The sequence below is a fragment of the Podarcis filfolensis genome (assembly GCF_964270895.1).
Source record: "Podarcis filfolensis genome assembly, chromosome: 12".
NCBI classification, from domain to species: Eukaryota; Metazoa; Chordata; class Lepidosauria; order Squamata; family Lacertidae; genus Podarcis; species Podarcis filfolensis.
Genome location: NC_139614.1, coordinates 46,582,657 through 46,609,368, shown reverse-complemented (window position 1 = coordinate 46,609,368; position 26,712 = coordinate 46,582,657). Strand labels below are relative to the sequence as shown.

Here is a 26,712-nt window from a genome sequence, read left to right as displayed (position 1 = left end):
GGTCTCAGGGTGGTTCACAGAATAAAATTCTGTGATTATTCTGCATGTACTGCTGTTTTACTGCCTTCATTTATGCAGAGGTGTGCTTGTATGAAAGGGATGGGGTATTGCTGAAGTAGGGGAAAGGTGTCTATTCAGTCATATATATACAGTCGTACCTTGAAAGTTGATTGGAATCCATTCTTGAAGTTTGATTGACTTCCAAAACCAAAGCGTGGCTTCTGATTGGCTGCAGGAAGGAAGCGCCTGCAGCCAATCAGAGGCCCTGTCAGATGTTCGACTTCCAAAAGAAAGCTCGAAAATTGGAACACTCACTTCCGGGTTTCGATCATTTGGGAGCCGGTTTGTTTGGGAGCCAAGGCGTTCAAGATCCAGGGTACAACTGTACTGCCTTGGTGTTTACTGCCAGCGTATAGAGAACATTTCCATTAAATGAAAACATTTTTAATTCAGGCAAGTCCAGCAAGTGTGTGTGTATTGAATGCTGACTTTAAAATGTCAACATGCTTCACTCCTTCCATTCATTCCAGTATTTGAACTACAAAATCATCTAGATTCTTTGAATACAGTCATACCTCGGGTTACGAATGCTGTGGGTTGTGCGTTTTTGGGGTTGCGGACCAGGTTTTGGTGCTCGCACATGCACAGAAGCACAAAATGACGTCACGCGCATGTGCAGAAGCTCTGAATTGTGTCACACGCATGCACAGACGTGGTGCTTCAGGCTGCAAACGCTGTGGGTTGCGAACGTGTCTCCCGCACGGATCACGTTTGCAACCAGAGATATGACTGTACCTGATACCTGGAAGTGGTACCAATTTGTTTTATTTGTGATCTTTTGAGTCCAGTTGTTGGGTAACACCTACTTCAGAACCAACATGACAAGTTAACTTTATAATTGATCATTCATTCACATATATATTGTTTAATTGTACAAAATTCGTGTGTTGCCTTTGCTAGCTGAATCCCAATTGCCCTGTTGAATGCTCTTAGTAAATTTTTCCTGCCTGCAGCTATTTGGAAGAACGGGGAAGCAGCTGCCTATGAATATGACTGCTTATAAAAATGGCCTAGAGTCTTGGCTAAAACAAATTGATTTAAAAGGTGTGCTCCTTGTTTTTAGTGCCCTTGCTGCCAGTCCCAAACCAGCCAAGACCTGCTGTAGGACCCCAGAGATTTCCTGTGAGTAGCAGCTGTTTTTTCTTCTCTGATATGGATAAGCATACATTTGCAAAGAAATATTAATATGGCAAATAAAAGCGGTGCCAGTGAAATATAATTTTAAGGTTTTGTAAATATTGACAATGATCTGTGCAGTAGAAAATGTTTGTTAGAAGCTTAAGATCAATGAATTTCTGAGAGCAGAATTAATTTTGTTTAATTGTAAAATTGTCGAGCCACTCTCTCCAATGGGGAGTGTTAAAATAGAAAAGTGCAATGATTTTTTTAAAAAATGACTTTCCTGTTCATTACAGTCTTTTCAATATAAATAGGAGGAATGCTAATTTAATAAAAAGGTCATACTTAAAATGTGTTGTGCTTGGAAAATATAAATATCTGTACTAGTTTTGTACTTATTTTAAGCATTTAATAGCAGATGTTGAGTTGACACTGGCTAATTCTACCCCCTTTTCTTATTTTTGGTTTCTAAAATACACTTTCTCTTTCTCCTTGATTGATTTACTTCTCTGACATCAGTTCTTCTTCTTACTCCTCAGGATCAAAGTCATATAATCCCACCTTGCCAGTCCTTGCCATTTTCAGGGATATCCCCATGTAGAGCACATTGATAATCCAACCAGTTTGGATTACTGAATAATGTGGGCTATAGTATCAAGGTTGTCCTGATCCAAGAATGTTTGAAGGTAGTGCAGTAGCTGAAGCTGGGCATAGGCACTCCTCACCACTGTGACCACTTGGACCTCCAGTGATGGCTTGGTATCTTGGAGTATCCCTAGACTGCACACCTCTTCTTTCATGGGGACTGCTACTCCATCCTGAATTGACTGGCTACTAATTAATGGAACCAGCCATTCACATAATGCCAGGAAGTCAGTTTATTGACTCGCCCAGTACATTCCTGCCTCCTGTACTGCATTTGCACAATCTTTCCTGGTTACGATGGTAGGGAGAGATCTTGCTGGGTGTCAGTTGTGTGTTATTGATGCCATGCTCTTAAATTCCCAGATAGGTATTGTTTCCAGACTGTGGAAGGACCACGTGTTTTGAGTTCCCTTTGAATACTTAAAGAAGCTTTAGGAAAACTAGCTATAAAATAATTGTTAATATATGCAAAGCCTGTCTGCTTGACCGTAGATTCTAAGACAAAAAATAGTTGCAAGTAGAAAATGTACACCTCAAAATGTGAGAGTGGATTTGTACCATCCATGGTCTTTTAATAGGATGATTAGTTTTCCTTACATAATCAATTACTGGTCTGTTTTTTTCTGTGAGGGATTACTAATAGTCATTGCAATTACTGCATAAATCTGTATTACAACATGCCAAAAATGCTTTGAATCCTGTGGTTTAAGTATTTTCATTTATCTAATTTTACAGAAAATGGATGCATATGAGGAATGAGACAGCCTTACTTTTTACTAAATTAAGGCGAGGTTTTCATATGAGCAACTGCTCATTTGAAATAGGAACTTGATGGCTGTTACACATCAGTCACATTTCATTCTGAAAAACACCCAAGTTGTAGATGATGCCAGTCAACAAAACTTGAAAGTTTTTTTTAAAAAAGAATATAATATATATGTGTAGCCATTATTAGATGAACTCCACAATGCCTATAGAATAAATTATTGTGGGGGGCCAAGGATTACTAGTCCATATTCTCAGTTGCTGCTCGTATTTTGTTCAGAGGTGCAAACAGTGACCCATGGACGATCCAGTTCTATAATTTAGTTGGCATTGCCTTGTAGGGTATTCAGATGCAGAGCACATGAGCTTTGCTGATATGATGTTACTGAGAGGAAACAAGTGCTGCGGAACAAATGTAGTTCCTGAAAGATCTCCTGAAACGTCAGGATGGTGGTATGGTGATTTTTGTTTTTCCAGATTGCAGGTGACATTGTAAAACTAGTAGAATGTGTTGTTTAATCACACGTTCAATACATTTGGTAGGTCCTTTGGAGGCCAGTCTTAATCTGTGGGCTGCCATTTTGCTATTCCTGCCATGCCCTGCTGCCAGAAGTTGAAGGGAGAGGGAGGAGTAAAGCAGCATCATTACTGAGCCTAAACTGAAGAAAAGTAGAAAAAAAGTCCTGCCTTTCTCTAGCCAGTCAATTATGGATTGAATTCTAATAGCAAATAGCTTACTAGTTTGGAAGTCAGGATTCCATGTTTCTCTCATGAAATTGTAGTCCCCTCCCACCCGGTTTGTGGACCGACTTTCGTTAGAATAAATAACAGCTCCCCGAATTCATGCATAATGCAGAATTGCAGTTCTTCTTCAAAAATGAGAGTAGAAGCTTTTCTTCTTCATTCCACAGAAAGGCAGCCTCAGGACATAGCTTAGAGGATTTCTTCTGCAGCTTAGATGATCTCCTGAATTGGGTCCATAACAATGATCTGTTAATTTCAGATAGCATGTCATAGTGACCAGCCACTTGGAAGTGTGTTTGCCTTCAGACTGGTAGAAGTTTCTTTCAAAGTCCATGAGCACAGTTCTGACACTAATGGCTTTTCAGTGCATTTAGAAAATTTTAGAAAGCCCAAGTTACTGCAACTCAAAGAAATCATATAAATTGTTCATATTTCAGTATTGTTTTGTTTTTTACGCATTTGCATTCCCAGTGCCACATATGTGTCTCTTCGTTACATTATATAAGCATATGTTTACATAGTTGTTTAAATTAGGGTTTTTTCTTCTATGTCACCTTTAATTTTTTAGTATAATAAAACAAGAAGTTCTTGACCTTATCCAAAATGACTAGCAGTATGTTCCTCCCTAGCCCCTTTAGAAATGGTTGATCAAGATAAATTCCTCTTGGGAAAGACCACAGAATTAATAAATCATTCCTTCTTGTGGTTGAGGGGCTTGCTTTTTCAGTTGTCTAAGAACCTTTTCCACACATTATGGAAGCCAAGAGCCAAGCCTGTATTTGGCTCAGTATGCAGCTGTGTTGACTGGGGTGGATGAGAGTTGTAGTACAAAACACCTGGAGAGTACAGGATTGGGGGGTGCTGTTTTACACATACAGATGTTCTGATAAAATATAATTTGTGAATAGGTCTTTATAATAAGTACATTTTCAAGAGTGTCTTGTGACCGACATTATTTTGAGCATTTGAGAGATTACGGATTACGCGATTGTAGCAATAATATTTGTTTAGATGTTAGATCTCAAATGGCACTGGGGGGGGGGAAACACCCCTTCTGCGCTGCTGCAGCAGTGATTGTGCTTTTGCTATGGCGGTGCTGTTAGAAGAGCAGCAGTAAATGAAATTTTCACTCTATTACTGTGCAGCAGCGGTGGCGAATCCCACATAGTCTGGAAAGCATTTTGTTTTCTTTTTAACATGATACAAGGTATCAGGTGGTCATGATTGACATTTCTTGGATAGAGCTTTATACAGCATTTCATGCAAATCATGTTTGAATGAGACTGCTGAATCAAATTACATTTCTCTCCTATTATAGCCCCTACAGATGTGCAACTGAGCTTCCTCAGCATCTACTGGCAAGCTTTCCTTATGAGGACTTGCCATTTTCACAACTCGTCTGCGCAGCCCTATAATTGCAACACTTACAATAGTGACAGAGTGATGAGTGTTTTCTCTTATCAAATCTATAAGTAGTAGCAAGCAGATGTAGTGCAAGATTTCCAAACACTGCCCCCGCACTCTATACGCTGTCAAACAGTGTCAGGCTGGCAGAGGGAAAATGCAATTTAAAATGCAGGTGACATAATAACAAACACCCTCCATTTGCTAGTGGGCTTCTGATTAATCACTATTACCATACATTATCATACCATCAAATTTAATCAAATCAGTGAATTCCCATCTGCAGGAGGAGCAGCAGAAGCTAAATATGATGGTAACAGCTATTAAACAAGAGCGGCAAAGAAGACTTCTAAAATGAAGCAACCCTTTCCCTTTTTGTGTTTTTTCCGACGGTTTATTGATCTTACAAACGGTAAAATGAAGCTGAATTAACAGTTGTCCACTCTTTCACGTGACAGATGCAACCGTTACAAGCACACACAAAAACAAATCCCAGAACATCAGAATTCACAAAAGCGCTATGCTACAGAAGTGTTGAAATAAATGTGACCTCACTTTTGCCCTTCAATCTACAGTGCGTCTAAAATAGTCAGGAGCTGGGGGTGGATTATAAACCTCCCCAGGAATATATTAGGGGTCCCTGATGATCAAGATCCCGTAATATACCATGCTTTTTTTGCCGGGGGGGGGGGGGGATCTTTGCTTTCAGTATGCAGGAATGTTTGCTAATGATCTGAGGAAACATGTAGTTCAGTATGGAATAGGATGTTGGGAACAGGCATGTTTAGCTTGTGGATTTGTGTGTGTGTTTTAAATAGAATTTAAGCAGGAACAGTGCAGGACCCTAAACTACTAAGGGTAATGATTCATGTACAAATTTCTTGTACAGTGAAACAGGAAGCATTACCGCCACCACTACTACTGCTACTACCACTATTATTACTATAAGATGCCTTTAAAAAAAGAATACAAATTTATGTAGGATATCTTTTAGTGGATATTTGCCCTGAGAGCCTCCATATTTGGAAGTAGTATACCTTATGAGTAAGAAGTGCTGGCAACAAAAGAAGAGACACATCATTGTGCTTGGTGAATTCTGAATAGAAGTATATTTTCTGTTCTCTTGTTCCCTTCCACCATCCAAAAAAAAACCCCTGGTTTCAAATTCTATTGAGGTCTAATATATAATCTTTCCATTTCCCCAGATGCACCGTTCCAGCAAAAATGTGTGCTGGTATTAATATTTTATTTCTTCCTATCACACGAGCCCAGAATGGCTAACAGTATTCCTTTAACGCAACACAAAAAAGTGCCCAACTTCAGAAACATTTCTTAAAAATACATAGCTGAAGTGTTAATTCTTCATTTATTATTGCATTGTAATAATTTTTAAAGTTATAGCCAGTTCCAGTTTTTTAACCTCCTTATACTCACCTCCTCCAGGTTAAAACCACAACTCTACAATAAAATACAATGTACAGTACCGTATAACAGTAATATACAGTAAGGCCTCTCATACTATACTCCAAAGGCTTGCAAAAACAGGTCTTAATCTCTCACAGAAGTAAAACAATATTGGGGACAACTAGCCATCGGGGGAGGCCTAGCTTCATGTAGTTTCCCCCTGGGCCATATAGTTTTTTGTTTTTTTTAAATTTGTATACCGTCTTTCTATCTTACAATAGAAGATGGTTCTACAAGCTGGTTTACAAGCTGAAGAAACAAAAAATGTACATTTTATAACAATCTAATACAATACAAAAATGTGATAATAAAACTTTAAAATTGGCAACCTACATCAAAAAAGTAATATTCAACAAATTTTAGAATAGTATTAAATAATAACAACATATAGAAGTTAAACAGAAATCCACTCAACAGTTACAATAAATAATTTCTAAACTATAGCCAATAAAACAATGGCAAGCCACAGTACATAAAATAATACAATACAAATTGAGAAGCAGAGACTAGAGGGTGGAGCAAGGCAGGTGGAAGGAGGCCTTGCCTGATGGAGTGTCGCCCCTCACAGTTCTTCCTCCAGGCACAGCTTCCTTATGAGGAGTCCCAGGGCCAGGGGATGGGGCAAGGCAGGTGGAAAGAGGCCTTGCCTGATGGAGTCTCTCCCCTCACAGGCCATACTCATGAAGGGTATGAAGCTTTGTGCATTAGTACCAACACTGCAGTGCGCTCAGGATTAGCGTAATGTGTTCCCATTTTACTGCTCCGGGTAACAAATGGTTTCCCCAGCCACTCTGGGCGGCTTCCACAGAGACCAAAAATACACTAAGATGTCACACATTAAAACTTCCCTGAACAGGGCTGCCTTAAGATGTCTTCTGAATGTCAGGTAGTTGTTTATCACTTTGACATCTGATGGGAGGGTGTTCCACAGGGCGGGCGCCACTACCGAGAAGGCCCTCTGCCTGGTTCCCTGTAGCTTTGCTTCTCGCAGTGAGGGAACTGCCAGAAGGCCCTTGGCGCTGGACCTCAGCATCCGGGCAGAACGATGGGGGTGGAGACGCTCCTTCAGGTATACTGGGCCCCAGGTATTCTAAGACCCCAAAGCCATCTTCCCCACAGTCTTGTTAGGATTCAGCCTCAGTTTATTAGGCTTTCTCCAGCGCATCACTGCCTCCAGATTCCAGCACTTGTACAACCTCCCCTCATTCAGTTTGTGTGGAAAGACAGAGCTCAAATTCATCTAAATATTAGTGACTCCATGCGCCAAATCTTCAGATGGCATCTCTGAAGGTGATTGGTTTTAGTCATTTCCCCTCCAGAGATGGGAATGCTTGGCATCCCAAAAAGCAATCTAGAATTTCACCTACTTTAAAATACTTCTTTCTCCACATACAGTAAGTCACCCTTGGGTATAAGAACCAGAGACTGGACCCTGCTTCCTTTTTGCATGCATCTAATTGGTGCAGAACTCAGTAAATTAAAAAAATTAATCTTATCATGAAGCCCAAAGCCACCATGCATTTGGGCATGGTGGTTTGCTGAGAACATGATGGCTGTGGAGCCATACATTGAAGGGATCTGCATGTTACATTTCTGCGTGCATCTTACCCTGTGGTGATTGAATTGAACTAAGGTCATTTACCCAAGAAAAGCCAAAGTCCAGTGGATGCTAAAGTAAGAGGATTAACATTTTGTGACAGATAGCTATAGTTTTAATCATGTCATAGGTTATAGTCACTGATTCTTTGCATTTATACAATTTTTAATAAGAATTAACAGAGTATCCCTACTTTGGTGTCAGTGGCATTCTTCTAGCCTCTTTGCATGTTAAGTGAGATTAATAAATGAAAACATGTTGTAGAGACAGGGTGTAATTTATTGAAAGATTCGTGAAGTTTCAATGACATTGTTAAGGTATTTAATTAGTCTCTTTGAAAAAAAGTATAGAGTGACCCTTTTAGGAAAGCTGATAAGTCATATAATAGCTGTTAGATCCTCTTTATGCCTTGCTTTATAAGATTAACTTTGTGCTAAGCAATTTATGCTAAGTTTTCTCTTTTATTGGTAGCCAAAGTTATCTGTGGTTCATGAATAGATTATAACAGATAACATCATGTAATTAACAAGAGATGCCGAAAAGTAAAAGTACAATTTCTGTAAGAATTGTATGAGAGAGAATGTTAATTTCTTAACTAGGGGGGATATTTGAGGGGATAAAAAGGAAAGCAAAACAGTGTAATTCTTTGACAGGATTAGGGTAACCTTATCTCATGTTCTTTCAGAAAGTAGGATTGCCTGCGTATGTGGAAGTCATGCTCAATGAGCCATTCAGATCGCTATAACAAACTGTAGACAGAAGTTACCTAGTGCTGAGGTTTTGCAAAAGTAATCAATAACATTCTGGTTATGCCTGTGATATGATGCATAATGGAAGTACATATGCAAAGAAGAATGGCTGAACAATGCTTGATGAATCGTTTTTATAGGGATTGGTTAGCCATAACTTGCAACATCTAATTAGTGATAGGCAAAGGCTGGCATTATTAAATGTCACGCAAGGCTTCAGATTCTAGTCAGTTCTTAAGCAACAATAAACTCTTTGATTGACTAAAATGTTGTCCCTGATCAGTTGGACAATACACACAGATTATTAAGAATTCACATTTATACAAAAACCACACTTCTTCTTTGTGCCTCTTCTGGGATGATGCCTGCTCTGATCACTACATGTATCAACTAAAATATGTGCTTCCCGTCCGCAATAAATTATTGATTCATTCATAAACAGATTTGATCTATTTAAAAAGCCTCAACCAATCAACTAATAAGGTGACAGCCCTAATTTCACAACTTCAAGGTTTGAAAGCTATTATGTATAGACAGTTTGTGGCTATGAGATTAAGCTCTAGGTCTGATTTGTCTGGCTGACCCTCTGCCATAAACTCACTACATAGCCTTAGGCAATCTACCATATCTTGTTGTAGCCGACCCACTTACAGTATGGGGACAAACTAATCTACTTTGCAGGGCCGGTTTAAGGATGACTGAGACTGTATATGCTTTTACTTGGGACGTGGGTGGCGCTGTGGTCTAAACCACTAAGCCTAGAGCTTGCCAATCGGAAGGTCAGAGGTTCAAATCCCCGCGACAGGGTGAGTTCCCATTGTTCGGTCCCAGCTCCTGCAAACCTAGCAGATCGAAAGCACGTCAAGATGCAAGTAGATAAATAGGTACTGCTCCGGCAGGAAGGTAAACGATGTTTCTGTGCGCTGTTCTGGTTTCACCAGAAGCGGCTTAGTCATGCTGGCCACATGACCCAGAAAAACTGTCTGTGGACAAACGTCGACTCCCTCAGCCAGTAAAGCGAGATGAGCGCCGCAACCCCAGAGTCATTCGCGACTGGACTTAACTGTCAAGGGTCCTTTACCTTTTTATGCTTTTATTTATTTCATTACATTTATATCCTGGCTATTTTCCATTATGGAACCCAAGGCAGTAAAGTGAGGCCTTTTAAATACTAGTGTGTGGAAATCTATAAATCCTTTTACTATAAAATGTCAGATGCTTTGAAATGAGCCACTGTTTAAATGAGCGTAAGATGCTTGCAGCCTTCAAGCTCTAAAGTTTTCTAAGTGAATATCATGTAGCAAACACTGTTGAATGTAATGTTTTGAACTCTTAGTCCAGAAAGCCAGACCTGTGGGATTGTGCAGCTGGACTGTGCTTTTGATGGGAGTGGGGTGGGGTAGCAGCAGTTTGGGGAGTATCTGGCTCTTTCCCTGGTTAAGATCACAACTATATGTATTCTGCAAAGCCATGACCCTCTTCAGTTTACTTGGTGGGTTTGGAAAAAAACAAAGAGACAAACAAACGGCAGCAAATGCCCAAAATGCATTATCCCAAAGCACATTCTTGCAGTGTTACGATTTAGGCCATGTAAAAAATCAAGATCAATTTTATCCGCTTACAAATGAATGTTACTTTTAGCATCTTGTGGCTCTTTGAAACTGCCTATGTGAGGGCATGGAAAGGAGAAACTACTGTGCATATCAGAATTTATTATGTTTCCCGTATGCTTGTTTTCTTTGTGGTACATATGTTGCTGAGCACAAAAAATAGCATTCTGACTTCTAAATTTAACAGGAGTGTAAAACGTTAGCAGTTTAATATCTATCAAAGAACCTTGGTTCAGATTCTGAAAGAAGTAGGCTATTTTGATATTATATTTGTCGGTGTCCTTAACTGTGACTATAGAATTGTGCATGGTATATCCATGGACCCAAGGCCACTTAAATGTTTCACAGTCCACAGAGTTGTACTGTACTTGTATTTTCCCCCTATTAATGCAACACATCTGTAGCTAATGTCTGCTGCAGTGTTCCTAGTGGTGTATACTGTGCTTCAGGTTTTCAGAAAGAGATGGTAGAAGATTTAATGGTGCAAGTAAATAAATGATTAGCGCATGAGAGACCTGTGTATGTGTGTAGGTAGTAGAAGCCTGTTTTTCTGTAACTCAAGTTTGTGTTTAGTTGACTAAAAAATGTAGCCCCCCCCCCAACCATAAAATGAAAAATTGTAGTTGGGCTAACAGGACTAATTTATAGACAATTGTATGCATACATTTATAAAGGGCAGCTAAGCACGGGAACAGAAGTGTAGATTTCAGAGCAGGGGATGCCACCACCTTCGAGCTGTGTAATGGGAGCTGTCACCATCCTGTGTGCTGGAGCAGCATCCAGTTTAGAACGTGGCTCTTTGAAATGTAGCAGAACCAGAGTAAAAGCTGGCACACAAATTAAGCACTATAATTCTAATAGTCCAGTTCTTACTCATATGCAGAACAATTTCCCCCACTAACTTTGTGTGTGTTGAAGTGGGATTTAATTGTACTTTATTCCTTGCAGCCCTTAAATTTGTCCAGGAATCTTTGTTGTTGTTTCTAAGCCTATACGGTAATAGTAAGGAAACATACTGATTGTGGGTAATACTGATTTTTAGATGCTTACCTGAAAACACTGCTGAGTTGAGAATACTCTTGACTGTTTGATGTGCTGTAAGAAGAGATGTGACAACATAATATTACTTCCCACTAATTTAGTTAATGGGTGTTTGTGTCATAAATGGTCCTTGTCTTTTTAGTAGATGATATGGCATGTTCGTTTATAGAATCAAAAGGGGGAAAATCAATTACTGAGCTTAAATTTTAAATGGCTCCTTCCTTTGCTGATTGTGAAATAGCTGAATATCAGTCTGAAGCATTTATTTGAAACCAAGGGTGGCAAATCTATGTTAATTTTTCTGTATCCTGTCTGTAACGAATGCTTCAGATGCTTAAGTATTTAGGGTTATGTGCTTTGTGAAATGTTGATTCCCTGTTATTCTGGAAATATGATTTCTTTACTTCGGAAAAGGGGGGTGGGGAGAATCAATTTATGACATCCAGAAAATTAAAGTAGCTTCATTTTGGTTGCTTAGGTTGTACTAAATAGATAGCAAAGAATAGCATGGTTTAAAGAGATAAATGTCAGGAGCATTTTCTAAAGTAGACATTCAGACTTTTGGATTAATGGGATAGAAGGTCAATAATTGCATGGATTTCACTAAGCTTGAAAAGAGATGGCATTCCTGTGGTGCTGCTGTGATTATTAAAACATTTTGAATTCATTGTAAAGATATTGTGCTTAGGTTCCATGTTCACTGCCACAGTGAAAGATATGACTCAGTAGGGTTGCCAATTTATTCAGTTACAGAAAGGTATTTTAATCTTTTCCTATAAAATAAATAAATATTCTCAATAGTTAGGCTATGTAAGAAGTTTTCATAGGATTTCATGTAATATTTTGTACTTACTCAATTTTAGAGATGTTGTACATTGCTTTGGGCTCCCTGTTGAGCGGAAGGATGATAAAAGAATAAAATTAATCTAATAAATGAGCCATAGAAGAAATGCTTCAGGATTACTTTAACCTCCATTTGTGTTCCGTGTGTCCCCTTGTATTATTCAGGGTCCTCCAGACTTTCAGCAGAATCCCCCTGGACCTGTTCCTACCAACTTCAATCAAGCCCCAAGACTCTCCCTCCAGGATCAATGGAGAGGACCACCACCGCCTCTGCCACCACCGCCTCCACAAGATAGAGAGCCTTTCTTCATGGGAGGTAGGGTCCTGCCTAGCATCAGAAGCGGCAGCTTGTTGTCTTAACTACAGGCATCCCCCCACTTACATGGGGGTCATGTTCTGGGCCCCCGTGTGTAAAAGTGAAATTGGATAAAGTGGGGAGCACCCTCTAAGCACCCTTTAAACACCCTCTCTGCTGCTCTCTTCGATCCATATAGAAAATACTGTATTCCAAAAATATCCACAACTAGAATTGAAGCTCTGGCGCTGGCAGGAGGCTGGAAGACACACAGGAAAGCGGCTGTTACTGCTGCGCTGCTCCCCCACATCAGCTGTTAGGCGGGGAGGCTGAGCAGCATAAACAAATTCCCGCTGCTTATCCAATCTCTTTGGGGCATCCTCTGCCTTCACTAATGCCCTCTTCAGGCTCCAGAAAGAGTGTCCTCGGAAACCATGAGGAATCTCCAGGTTCCTCCTGCCATTTCTGGATTTGAATTGAATTATTTAATTATTTCCCATTGTCACACTTATACGCAGTCACTTTCCCATCTGTCACTTCTAGGCCATTGTTGAAGCTGGCAAATCCTCCTATATCTGGAGCTTGGGATATAGCAATTAGGTACCACAATAGCACTTACCCGATTCTCTCCTGTAAATTTTTAACATAGTCATGTTTACTGGCTTATACATTATTGTAACATATATGTAAGAAGAAAACTTCTAAGATGTCAACTGAAAAAGTGATGAAAACTTTCACAGGCGCAACTTGGATTTCTCTTCCCTTGTAACTCATTGTACAACCCTTAATTGTGTTAGTTGTTGCTGATGGCTGCTTTCAGTTAAACAACAGGACTTCTAACCGAAACCGTCTTTCCCCTATTGATTTTCCATGAAGACAATAAATAGTTGTGCTTGCAGGACTTACCTGGATTCTGTGGGTTGATTGGGGTGAGAGCGTTCCTCCTGTTTAGGAGAAGGGTTTTGAACTACAGGGACCTAGTGGTCCTCTCTAACCCAGGTATCTACTCCAGGTATCTAAGGCTCTTAGAGAGTGATAAAAGAAGCAAAAGTATGTATCTCTCCCCGCCCCTTTTGTAACATCTGTGCAGTCTAGAACGTTTTGTGAGGAAAGGATCTTCGTTTAGTGGCAAATCACATGCTTTGAATGCAGAAGGTGGCACATATCCAACAAAAAGGAGCAGATAATGCTAAAGGAACCTCTTCATGTAATCCTGAGAAGCCATTGCCAGTCCATGCAGACAATATTGGGTTAGATGGACCCAATAATCTAACCTGGCTTTCCCCAACCCGGGTGCCTTCCATATGTTTTGGGTTCAAGTTCCTGCCATTCTGCTGTACGCTGTGCTGGCTGGGGCTGATAGGAGTTGTACTGTAAAACATCTGGAGGGCGCTAGGTTGGGGAACACTGGTTTAAACTAATATTGCAGCTTCCTATGTGAGCGTTATCTGAAGCAGGGGTGTGAGGACTAGGAAGGCTGTTCAGTTTGCTCCATGGATAGATTGGTTTTATGACTACGTTTTGTTTCTGACAGAGCCAAGATTTCCCAGCCATCACTTGTTCGAGCAGCGGAGCCCTCCTCCTCCTCTACCGCCCCCACTCCTCAACAGCACCCACCCCATGCCCAACCAAAACCCGCACCCTTTCAGCCAGCCTGGACCAGGTTTTAACCAGCAGGGGCAGCAGCACATGTTCCCCAGAGAGAGGATGGTGAGGCCAAACCTTCAGCCGCAGGGCCCCGTGGGAGTCCTTCACTTCAACCAGCCTGGAGCAGCAAATGCACGACCTTTCCTCCCTCCCAGGCAGTCGTTCATGCAGGTGCCAGGCCAGCCGTTTTTGACAACTCTCACACAGCCCAACATGCAGGTACGAAATGAAAGCAAGAGTTCCTATGGATCTGCATTTAGAAATATTGTGACAGCTTTAACCTAAGTTCCCAAAAGTGCAATGCCTGCAAAGCTGCCCAAAAGTTGTTACTCTAGCACCCTTTCACACCACTTTGATCAGCAGGGCAGAACCTAGACCTGCCATCCCCTAATTGCTGCAAAAAGAATGGTAACTGTATTGATGAGTGCTTGGAAATTAATGTCCAGTTTCCTCCCAGTATCCTTTTGCCCTCTTTTAGAGACTTTTAAAGCATGTAACAAACACATTTAGTTGACCCCCTCCTCTCTCTTGATCTTTTTAGCTGTGGGCCTAAGAATAAAGTGCAGGTGCTTACTTTTTTCATCTTAGCTATTCCTTAAGAGCCTCAAACCATTTGTTGTTTATGCAGGGAAGTGTGGAAATCTTTGAGAAGTTCTCCTGTGCACAGAGTTGAATGTTTAATGTTTGAATTGATGGTACAAAATATAGATGAAATTTAAATGTGCCTTTTTATTGCTGTGCCAAGCATGAAAACATATTTATCCCCCTGTGCCCAGTGCTAATTGAATTACAAGGTTTAGTGGCAACTTTGTACTGGCATAGTGCTTCAAAGTGAAGATATTAAACTGCTTTGATTTTTGCAAGGCTGTTCACAGCTAATGAGATTAGAAAAGTTTGTAATGCAACATTTTGTTCAATATTCTATGGTTTCCTAAATTGATTTATTCCAGAAGAAATATGAAAATAATCTATTGTTTAAAAACAAGTTCCTGTACAGTGAATAGATTAAGCATGCATCTAGAAAACAGCCATATTAGCTCACCACAAAGGTTAGAGCACCCTCTGCTGGTACTATTGTTTTTCATTTGAGGATACTAATAAATACACAATGGCTGGTATCGTGCATTCCTTTCACTTATTAAGCTTCCTTTAAAGTTTAACTATTGTGCTTTAGTAATTGTAGGAAATGTTCAGACTCCAGTTAGACTTCTTCATTATTATTTTTTAAAAAGGAACAGCCAAAACATGATGCTTATGTGCGGTCCAGCACTTTAATTTAGCGTAACTTAACTTTAAACTCGAATTGGGTGGTGGTGTGCTTATTCATAAAGGTGTATTCTTTGCTGGTTATAGTAATTGTGATATACAGAGTGCTGGTTAAATCCTATTAGCTACTTAGAGCTTGAATATTTAGGAGCAGGCCTTTTTTGAGTTTGCAGCTCATGTGTGCTTTCCTTTAAAACGTGCAGGGTCCCTTGCACCCTCCTTTGCAGCCGCAGCATCAGCAGCATCCACAGCCGCCGCAACAGCACCACCCACAGCCGCATCAACAGCCGCATCAGCAGCATCCGCAGTCCCATCAGCAGCATCCACAAACAGCCCAACAGCACCACCAGCAGCATCAACCACACCAGCAGCACCAGCCACACCAGCAGCAGCACCATCTCCTTGCAGTGCCCCCCCAGCCTCTGATTTCTGTTGCCCCATCCCAGTTTAGACCTCACATGCAGGCACAGCAGCAACAGTCAAGCAGCAATCGGATGCAGTGTCAGCAGCGACAAGGTCTGGTAAAGGCCAGGCATGTAAGTGACATTTAAATACAGTACAGACAACTCCCGTTTTGCGCGTGTTCAAAGAACACATGACTGTGCATGTGCAGGCTGTTTTCGGACCCAGAAGGGGGTGGGGCGGGCTTATGTGCACTCCACTGATGTGTGTGATAACCTGGAATGCAAACCCCAGTTGTTGCCTGAAATAAAAAATAACAAAAACCCTAGTAGTTTTCTTAAAAAATGAGAAGGCTTGGGGAGTGTGTGTGTGTGTGTGTGTGTGTGCGTGTGTGTTTTGAGAGTGAATACAAACCTCTTGAAGAGCTACCTGCAGGTCTGTAGATTAGATCCCCCTGTTGTATGGTGTGACACTATTAGTGTTGTGGCTTATCTCTTGCACGGCCTCTATGACGCTCCCTCAGTGCTAAATTCGGCTGCCTTGGCATTATTATTATTATTATTATTATTATTATTATTATTATTCAATTTATATACCGCCCTATACCCGGAGGTCTCAGGGCGGTTCACAGAACAAAATCAGAATATAAAACCACAAAATATATAATCAAAATAAAAACAACAACCCATTAACCCCACCCCTTGCTTACTAAGTATTTGCTTAGTATCAAAAGAACACTCTTATTTGGACAGTGTCTTGAGATTGTTATCTTGAGCTTGAGAGGCCGAGTAATCTTACTACTATTGGGCTGTGCAAAGCAGCACAGAGGAAAAGAGATTTCCATGGGCAGCTTTCTCAATGCCATGTTAAGGGTTCTTTCTTTCGCCCCTTCCAAGGGAGTGCAATTTGAACATTCCAGTAGTGAGCAGGCAAATGATTCATTGCAGCCCTACCTGTGTTACTGAGTGATACTTCTTTAGTACTAGCAGTGATAGTTAGAAAGCAGAACTAGCCCTACTGCCAATGCTTCAATGAAGTTAAGGCACATGGGGGCAAAGTGAGAAAGGAAAGGGACAAGGATTGGCTTCCCAACTGCAGTGATGATGTTGAGCAGGTTGACTGGCAGTATAGAGTGCAGCAAAGAAGTGATGACAGTTCAGGAGAGGCTTTGCCATGTAGTTTGCCTGCAAGGTTTTGAAAGAAAAGAAGGCAAGGATGTGTAGGACTGGCTGTGTGTGTGTGTGTGTGCGCGCGCTTAGAAACATTATTTATGGAAGGCTGTGTCTGGAGGTGAAGTTGGCCACATTTGTTCACTTCTAGTCACAAATCCTGCAGTTTTGTCAATCCATGGTTGACTTTTTCCTTTGCTGTGCTAAAGAATTTTCAAACCACTTAGCACTGCTTTGTCCCTCTGTTTGTGTTCACCTGTGTTTCTTGAGGCCCTCTGCAGGGTTGATACCTTCTCTGCCACAGAAAATTCTGTGCTGGGGAAAAAGATAATTACACTGGACACCTGACTAGCTGTTAGTTCTGTTGCTTTGTCTGCTCTTCCTTTGGAAGATTCCATTCCTCAAAGCTTATCCAAGGCTGTTAGTACCATTAGCATGGCAAAGAGGACTATAGACCTGCATTTGCTAAAGAAATGACTGTACAAAGAAAGGTGATTCTGAATCTCCATATGTTATCAGTTAAGCTACAGCAAAATCTGCGTGCTTAAAACCTCAATTCTATTGGGTTTTTTAATGATTTTTTTTTCCAGAACACACCAACACAAAACATGGTGAAGCGTCCAAATCAGCAACTCCAGTCACCTGCTCCAAGGAACAGTAACTTGCGGGAATTGCCGATAGCACCTTTGCATGCAATCGAGGCTGCTAACAACCGAAGAACCTCAGCACCTGCTGCTCAAGTAAAACCCATTACCAGTACCATGCCTACTGCAAGGCCTGTTGCTAGTGTGAAGAACCAACAGGGAAGGACTGAGACAAAGCCTAGAGCAGTTATTCCAGTGGCACAACCTAAAGTGGAGATCAAATCTGAGCCAGAGGTAAGGCTCTGTCTGTCTATGTTACCGTAGTTTTCTGCATCTATACTAGTTTCCAGACAGGCACAGATGAGTAAACTGGAGAGATAGAAGAAACGCCTTTACCAGCACACACAATCCACTTATATGTTGGTGATTCCCTCATCTGCTGAAAAACATAAGGCACACCTGTTACTTATACTTACATCTGTTACAGCAAAAGTTTCTTATTGTAAGCCATGATCAGGAATTGGAGCTCACTGTCACCAGTCTTGAGAGTCAAGTGTGCACTTTACTGGAATGAGAAGATGGAGCCTAAAGGAGAAATCCATTCAGAATGGGGTATATGGGGAGCTCTTCCCGTCAGCCACCCAGATGTGGTCCACAGGTCATGGGTCAACCATCCCCGATGTTACCCTGTCCGTTGGCAAGATGCAGTGATAATATTAAATAATGAAATTCTGTTTTTGTGGAAACAAGAATTGCCTATATCTCTTGAATACCATTGAGTGATTTTGGAGAACCAAGTTACTGTGAAAGTACTATTAAAAGTCCCTAGGTGGAATCCGCGATGAACTTGCTAGAAACTCAGTTGCATGTAACTCTAAGCCAAATCATATCTTAGCACAGAGCAATTCTGCAGGCTCCCTGAGAGGAGATTGTGACTGTGTTGCTCATCTGCTGGTTCTGCTGTGCTGGACCAGACTAAGTCATGCTTTGGCTTAGCAGGTTATATGAACCTAGGCTCATGGTTTAGCTGTCCCATACCAAGCACTGGCTGTAACCCACAGGACAAATCTTGGTTACAATTCATAGTTTGTGTGGAGAGAGGTAAACCATGAACCTGGGCTCATTAGACATGCTGAGCTCAATGCAGTAACAGTAAGAGGACCAGAGTGACCACAATCTCTGAGAGCCTGCACATTCAACTGTTCATGCTAAGCCATGGTTTGACTTAGCATAATGCGCAAACTGGGCTTTTATGGCTTTAAATGAGACACAGTGTCTTATCCTCAGTCACTCTCCTGTAGTATAGGCATAATACTGAGCCTACCTTGCAGGATTGTTGTAAAAATTACTGAGGGAATGCTTTGAATATTCTAAAGAACTATATAGCTGCTAATTCCTGTTATTATCCCTTACAGATAGGCTCGAATGATGAATATCAATGGTTTGTCACTGTAAATGCTAACTACTGAATGCTGATGTTTTTTCTGATCGGTTGTTACAGAATATAGAGTAACTGTACTCAGTGAAATAGATCACGTTAGGTTGAATTGGCCCGTAAAACTTAGACTAAAGTACTTTACCCTGCGAGATGGAAAGCTTGCTAATTGCATTTTGGATGGATGGCTATTTTCAGTGTTCTCAGTTTTTTGTTTCAGATGGTCAAAGTCAGTGTGGTCTCGTGGGCAGAGAGTTAGATGTTCAGTGCCAACTCTGCCATGGAGTCATGTAGCATCTTAATCTGAGTTAGAAATATGGTAAATGGGAATGGGGACCTATTTACTCACATTGTTAGGGGAACTCAGATATTAAGACGAGCCTAGCAAATTCAAAATAGTATGCAATTGTAACTGATAGGTTCCAGTTTCTCCTGAATACACTTTCAGCTGATTACTTTTTAAACATCTTACCTGCCAATTAAACATGAACATTGTGTAAGGGAGTCTTTGTGAAAGCAATATGTGAGTGAAACTAGTTCAAACAATGTTACATTGATTCCATGGTGCAGGATCTTCCACTTTTTCACTGCTTCCAAGTGCTGGTGATCTAAGCTGCTGTGTGCCGAATGAGGTTTCCTCAAGATGTATACTAAATAAAGCATATCCGGTTGGTGCTTTAGGGGGTTAAACTATTGTAGTGTTTAATAAGAAACAGTTCTTAGCCTATTATATTATCCTTTAACGTTTGTCCTGTTGAAACTTGCAAACTCAGGAGCAACACTTGGAAGCAGCCTTTCTTTTGATGTTCTTGATTTCCCTGTAGCTTCCTGTAAGAATGTGTTTTCTGCCAGAATTTTAGGCCCTATAGAAAGGTTATTTGATGCACAAAGGGTATAATACTTTCAGAAAAGCTTAAGGCTGGAATATTAAAGGCATTCCTGATATACCATTAATATTCCAACACTGCATTTGGCAACATTTTAATTCTGAAGAGAGTGCATGAGTTCAAGGTCAGAGAGATTGACTTGTGCTGTTCATTATAACCAATTATTGTGTGACAAATGAGTTTCAGATCAGGCTGAAAATTCTGTAAGAAAAATCAATAGTTCTAATCAGGGCCTTTCAGGTCATTTACCACCCTACCTTTTGTTAGTTTGTCAGAAAAGAGCAAGATAAAACCCATGTGACAGTGGGCTCCCTCTGCATTGTTACAGCTTCCATTTGAAACAATATTTTGAGATCTTGAATTATATTAATAGTTTAATTGGTTTCAGCAACTTCTAAACGAGTTCCGATTTAGAAGGCTTCAGTTTCAGCATTCTGATTTTTTTTCATTAAGTAAAGTCCAAACTGGAGTCATGTATTTTTTGACTCTTCATAGGTTGCCTAGTAATAAACTTGCATTGGTAGCTATGTCATTTAAGAGCATTAGCACCATATTTCAGTTGATTTAAGATGCTCCTGGGAATGGATGCCATCAATGCACTCTCTTTTTTTACAAAGCTGAACCAAATTTGACAAAGCTGGATAGGAGTTACTATCCCTATAACTTGTTTCCTTTGATGTTCTGTAGTTTCCTGATGAAGATGAAGAAACCAGACTCTACCGTTTAAAGATAGAAGAACAGAAGCGCCTAAGAGAAGAGATCTTGAAACAAAAGGAGCTCAGGCGGCAACTCCAGGCTGGAGCTAGAAAAAGAGAGTTGCTTGAAAGGCTCGCACAGCAGCAGCAGTCTTCAACCCAACAACAGGAGGAAGAAACTTCACAGTTGCCCACCAATGGAAATCCATTGCTTCCCCTTCCCGGTGCACAGCCTCGCCAAAATGTGAAATGCAGGCTGATGGTTAAAAAGCAAGACCCAGTAGCTCCAACCCCCCCTGCTTTTCAGCCCAAGCCCCCAAATATTCCGCAGGCTGGAGATAATGCACAATTTCAAGGACAGCAAATAAAAACAGTGAAGCAGCTAAGACAGACTAGGACAGTGCCCGAAAATGAGCTCCAGCTGCCATACAAAGGGTTGCAAACAAAGCCTCCTGCAGCCCACATGAACCCATCCCAGATTGCTCGTGTGGCATCAGTACAAGGCCAGCCTCAGGAACTGAAGCCTGGGGTGAAAAGAACTGTCATGCAGCGGGCAAACAGTGGTAGTGGAGATGGGCCCCATGTCGGCACCAAAGTCAGGGTGATTAAATTGTCAGGAGGGGTAAGTTACCAGGCTTGTCTGTCTTTTGTTTTCTTGTGTGTTTTGTGGTCCCTGTCTGTCCTGTTGGTGTTGTTATTTGCCAAGGCCCAAAGAAAATGGAGATTGATAGGCACAGGCTTGGGGAGACGACAACCCACATTTCAAATATTCCTGTTAATTTTGAACTGCCGCAGCTGTGTATAGCTATTTTAAATCATTTTCCCCAATATCATACATGTACGTTTCCCCATATTGTAATCTTGAATGGTCTTGCTGAACTGATCGCCAATTGATCAAGTGATCAGGGTAAGCACAAGTAGCATAAAGGAGGCAGACCACATGCTGGTGACTTAATAGAATGTTCTCATTTGATTTTGATCCAAATCAAAAACATTTGGTAACTAACCACAGCCAAAAAAGGGCAGTAGATGATGAACCGAACACTAACAATTTGTGGTTATGGCCAGAAGATCTTCCCTCCTTTGTTCCTCTAACAGAAGCCTTTGTATGAGCAGTTGCTCTCTACTTAATTGTGCTTAGGTCATTACCTGATTACTAGGTAACAGGATGCCAGACCTTAGGAAAAGTGACAATAAATTGAGGAATAATTTCCATTTGGGAAAGTAGCAAATATGTAAAGTCCCCCTTTAGGCCAGGAAATAGTGAGTTATAAACTGCGGTTTATGCAGCATTTTTCAGGAATAAAGCATAAGAGCTGTGTATATCTCTTCTAGAAAGAAAATAAGAAACTTTGTTGAAGGACTTTGAAATGTGAGAAGTCAGGAAATGGATTTAAGTTGAAGGGAAGCTTTGTGTATGTTTAACTATATTCTCTCCCCTCACTCTCCCTCCCTGTCTCCTAATGACAAGAATAGCAAAGTTTGTGTGCCTTGTTTTTCAAGTAGCAGAGAACTAGTTCACAATAAAATTGCATTCAGGCTTCTGCCCTGACTCAGATTTTGTTGGTATTGTAATACACAGGATAGTAGCCAGGAAAGCTTTCACTTTGGAGTTCTCCACCCTCCCCATGTAGGTTATTCAGTCCTGTTTTGTGCGTCAGCAAACAACCTTAGCACAGGGTGCATATAAATGGTACTCCGATAGAAGTGGGCAGAAAGGACTTGATAAAAACTAAGTAGAACTGAGCTAAGGGTTTATTTTGTTTATGTGTGTATCACATGCTGAACAGAAAAAATGAGACTCTGTAGCGCAGTCCTTTTCATAGCAAACAAGATTTCTTGTCCACTCGCAGACAGGATATGCCAAACAGCCTACTGGCCAAAACAAGTTATCTGATCCTATTGCAGAAATATTCTTTGGGATATATTTGAGGCATTATTTAGTGCTGAGCCTTTAGTAAAGGTTCATCCAGTTTCGTGGAGTTAGACAGCATTGGAAATAACTTAAGGAGTGAGCTGAAATTAGTTTAGTTTGTTTCATGCAGTGGTGTTGTTTTTCTTCCAGAAAAATAATTAGCTCTATTTTCCCACCCATTTTAACCACTATGGTTAAATTGTTAGGATTCAGACTGAAATAGTTCAGAGTGCAGAGAAGTTGTTTTAAGATGTTCCTTATTAAGTACAGCTTAGTTGTAAGATCAGTTCAGCAGGGGAGTAAGAAGCCCAGAGAGGCTGTAGAATTTCCTTGGAGATTGTCCTGTAAAGGCTGGACAGGCATTTGAGGGACGGTTTATGTATGGAGGTTGAAATACAAAGAAGCTTTGTGCGCAGGAGAGGCATCTGCCTGAAAGCAGTGCTTTCTTCGAAATGTATTGCCGCAACATCTCCCACTGCTAAAGAGGCAAGTTGCTTTTTAAATTGCAGATTGGCATGCCTCCTTGGCAGTGTGAGATGCCGTGGCAAGAGCTTCAAAGAGAGCTCCAGCTGAGTGTGCATGGTCCTAGCCTTCACGTGCATAGAGCTGCTTTGGATTGAGGCCAATGCATCCTGCCTTAAAGTATCAGATGGGAATCTCTTCCAGCTCAGATTATAGTGATCCTTTGAGGAATCACTTTCGTTTACAAGATTTTGACAGGCTTATATTCTTTATCAATAGTAATAGCTAGGCAGTCTTAATTCCAACTGGTAAAAACTAAAGGATTGTTGAAATCATATATACCAGTGCAAGAAGTCTCCACAATGAATTGTTGCAGTTATTCAGTGTAGCAGATTTATACAATCTTTTTTCAACCACTTGCCTGGTGGCCATAGGCAACTAGTAATTTGACATAGGTGCATGAGGCTGCAGAAAGGAAATGGAATGTTCAGCCCCTCCTTTAGCAACATTCTGCATTTATTTGCTGGACAGCAGGGGGTTATTCACCTTCTCTCCTTCCATTGTGGGTAACAACCCAGGGTTTGGCCCTTCTGCTGACAACCCATTATAGGGTTGTAGGGTAGGAAGCCCTCCGTTCCCCGCTTGACAGAGAAAGCAAGCAGGCTGCTGGCAGAGGCATGGAGTGCTTCATTCCTTCTCCAGCAGCCTGCTGGGTTTCTGTACTGGGTGCACAGGGAGTGAAGCTCCCTCTTATGCATCCAGCATCGCAACTGAGAGAGCTGGCGGCAGAGTAGAGTGCTCCTTCTCTCTGCCTTCTGGGTTTTTATGGTAGACTAAGGATGGCAAAGCCCACCACCTGCAGGCAGTTTTGAAGGGTGGTCAGGGCCACCAACCTACCAATCACCCAGCCTCATAGGACGGCAAATTTAATTCCAGTGGATCAGCACAGACACATCTCTTATCTTAGCGCTGTCCCACAGTTCTAAGATTAGAGATAGGCCTCTGCATGTCCTTTGAGGGTAAAAGTTAGAAGCAGATGCTTATCTTCAATCTTAATGTTAAGCACCACAGTGCCACACTTATCTCTGATCTTAAATACTGTGGGACTATAACACTAAGATCAGAAATAAGAGATTGGGAAAGCCCAGGTGGGCATGGTTTGCCCAAAATGGCTTTCTGGGCCAAATTCAGAGGTGGGCCTAATTAGGCTCATGGGCTGGAGGTTTCCAACTGCTGTGCTTAGTTACCCAGCAGGCGAAACTCCTACATTTCTTGCATGGGCACACGGGAAACGGGGGTAGGTCTAGAACGATAGATGCCTCTGCTGACAACCTATTGGATCCACAGAAAAGGAGTATCACCACTTAGTCGTCCAGCACAGAAACACAGCAGGTTGATGGTGGAGCCTTGACATGCAGGACAAGACTTTGCTTCCTGCATAACTAGCATAGAAACACCATAGACTATTGGAAAAGGGGCAGCGTGATCTGACCATTTACCATGACTTCACGGAGCACTCAGCATAGAAACAAGTGAGTTGATGGAGTGGGAAGAGAGTGCTCATTTCTAGTTAGTACAGTGTTTTGCTAGTCTGTTTTTTAGTCACGAGAGAGACTGGGAAAGGAAGAATAGAGTGCTTTGCTTATTCTCCACTAGCTACTCTTGTGATTAAAAAGCAGGTGAGTGCAGGATATTGCCAGGACTAATTTATCAGGCTAGGTATATTTGGGTGATATATTTTCTCTTGTTGCAATACACAGACATATTTCACGCTGCAGAGTTCCTAAGGGACTTGCTGTATCTTCCTCTAAACTTCTAAATAGGGGTGAGCCAATTTTCCAGTGCCGGCAGGTGTATAGCTACATTCCTTTGTACAGAAAATTGCTACTAAGCATGAGAACTCGGATCAAGATGCTTGATTAAATTTTCAATAGTTTGTCAGAAAGTTACAACCATGTTACTTTGTTCCATATGCTGCACAGAGAAAAGGGGAGTTATTGGCAGCAAGGGAGACAGTCTGGACAATTTTGGTAGTCTAAGCTTACACAAAGATTAAGTCTGTCAGAGCCCTCTGTAAGGTAGACATCCCAAATCCTGCTGAATGTGTAGTTCTGAGTCCTGCCTAGAGCATGTTTTGGTAATTCTCCTTTGAGGCATCTATTTATTCTTCTTTTGGGTCAAGGTTTTGAATGTAAGTGTTCCATCAAAATCTGAACTCATCTAGGTCAGCTATATCATGTTCTGGCTGAACAGTATATTGATCTTCTGGTATTGGAGCTCTTTCTGAAAGTGTTGAGAACTACCAGCCTGTTGAAGACGTGTTTCCATTTTTGCTTTTGTTCAAACTCATTGACAAGAATATTGATGTTGGTGCTTTCAGCACAGCTGTGCCATTGCATGTTATTGCAAAGCCAACTGCAGCATTTGCTGGACATTGTGATCTTTAATCCATTGTTTTCAGAAGTTTGAAGAAAAGTCATAATTCTTCAGCTCCTTTAGAAGTGTATTATGAAAGCACTACCCTTCTCCCATTTGTTCATGAAACATATCATTTATATCAGCTTCCCTAGTTTTCACACAGAAAACCTATGTATAAGGTGGTAGATTGGCATGCAACATATAAACAGTTGGGGTGCCCAGATATTCATGGGAAATGACCATTCAGCTCACCAAAGCTTCCTATTATGTAGCACAGGAGTGGGGATCCCCGAGTTACGGGTTTAATTAAGCTGGGAACAGATCCCAGTTTGGCCCATAAGGCTGTTTTCTCCAAACCACTTGCCCCAGTCGCACACTTGACATCATATGTGATATCAGGTGAAGGACGGGTGAAGATGCTACTGATTGGCAGTTAGAGCAAGCCGGTTGGGGTTGGCTGCACTACTCAGTTCCCACTGGGTAACTAGCTAGCCAATCCTTGAATGGGCTTGCAAAGAGTCCTGCTCAGCACTCTGAATTGCCAATGATCAGTGGTACAAAGCACTCCATCACCATTGTGATATTAGGTGATTAACAGGTGGTGTTCCCACTCACCTGTCAAATTTGGCCTGTGCAGGGTAGGGGAGATAAGGATCTGGCCTGCTACGTAATTCCAGTTCCCTAGGGTTCCTTTACCTTTACCTTTACCCCTGTTGTAGCAAATGAGAATGAGGCAAAACACCTGTGTATGTAATCCCACCTGTGCTTGCTGTTCTCTGTAACCATATTCTCTATGTAGGAATTTTCTTATTTCAAGCTGCCTTTATGCTGTGGTTAGGGATATGTGTTCCCTGCAAGTCAAAAGTCAGTTTTCTGCCTTGAGAAAAGAACTATTATGCAAATAGCACACATGGCAGGAATCCTGATCACTTACTCATTGATCTGCAGGTTGCTTTGAACATTTCAAACAGAAATATTGAAATGGAGAACCTCTTTCCTTACTGCATTTTTGGCCCAAAGAAGACTGTACCATGGAAGTTGAGCACAAAATATATACTTACATTTACATTTTTACACTGTGTATTAGAAGTTTTTTTTAAAAAGAGGGCTGCAGTGTTTGATCAAATAGGTTCATCTATTAACCTTCCAGACCATTACAAAAGTACCCCTGATTAATTAGGTGCCATTTTAGAAGAGAGAGCCCCCCCTTTCTCCCCTAAACTGGTGCCTGCCATTTTGCTCCCCTCTTCTCTATTCTCTGTCCTTGTGGACATCAGGTGGAGAGATGTTGATGGAGACTTGCAGACCCTTGGGGTGCCAGCACCTTTGTCTCTGGAGGGCGTTGGTGTGGCAAGGAAAAAAGATTATTTTACCCCACCACCAAGACACCACATTATTCTACCCCACCACCAAGACACTGGGCACATCTGCTCCAGTTCTGCAGATTTGCTGTGGAGTGAGCTCCACTGACATCAGTAAACCTTACTTCTGGATAG

The 26,712-nt window shown here is 41.3% G+C and overlaps 1 protein-coding gene across 5 annotated transcripts in view; it reads left to right on the top strand.

Annotated features, from left to right (window-relative positions):
- Positions 1-26,712, top strand: part of RBM33 (RNA binding motif protein 33) — a 93,346-nt gene that overhangs the window by 30,661 nt on the left and 35,973 nt on the right. For all 5 annotated transcript variants that reach the window (XM_083579286.1, XM_083579284.1, XM_083579285.1 and 2 more), the window contains exons 10-15: positions 1,124-1,182; positions 12,207-12,357; positions 13,871-14,202; positions 15,453-15,785; positions 17,411-17,698; positions 20,414-21,043. In XM_083579286.1, coding sequence (XP_083435412.1) covers positions 1,124-1,182; positions 12,207-12,357; positions 13,871-14,202; positions 15,453-15,785; positions 17,411-17,698; positions 20,414-21,043 — 1,793 coding nt within the window. The remainder of the gene's footprint in view (positions 1-1,123; positions 1,183-12,206; positions 12,358-13,870; positions 14,203-15,452; positions 15,786-17,410; positions 17,699-20,413; positions 21,044-26,712) is intronic.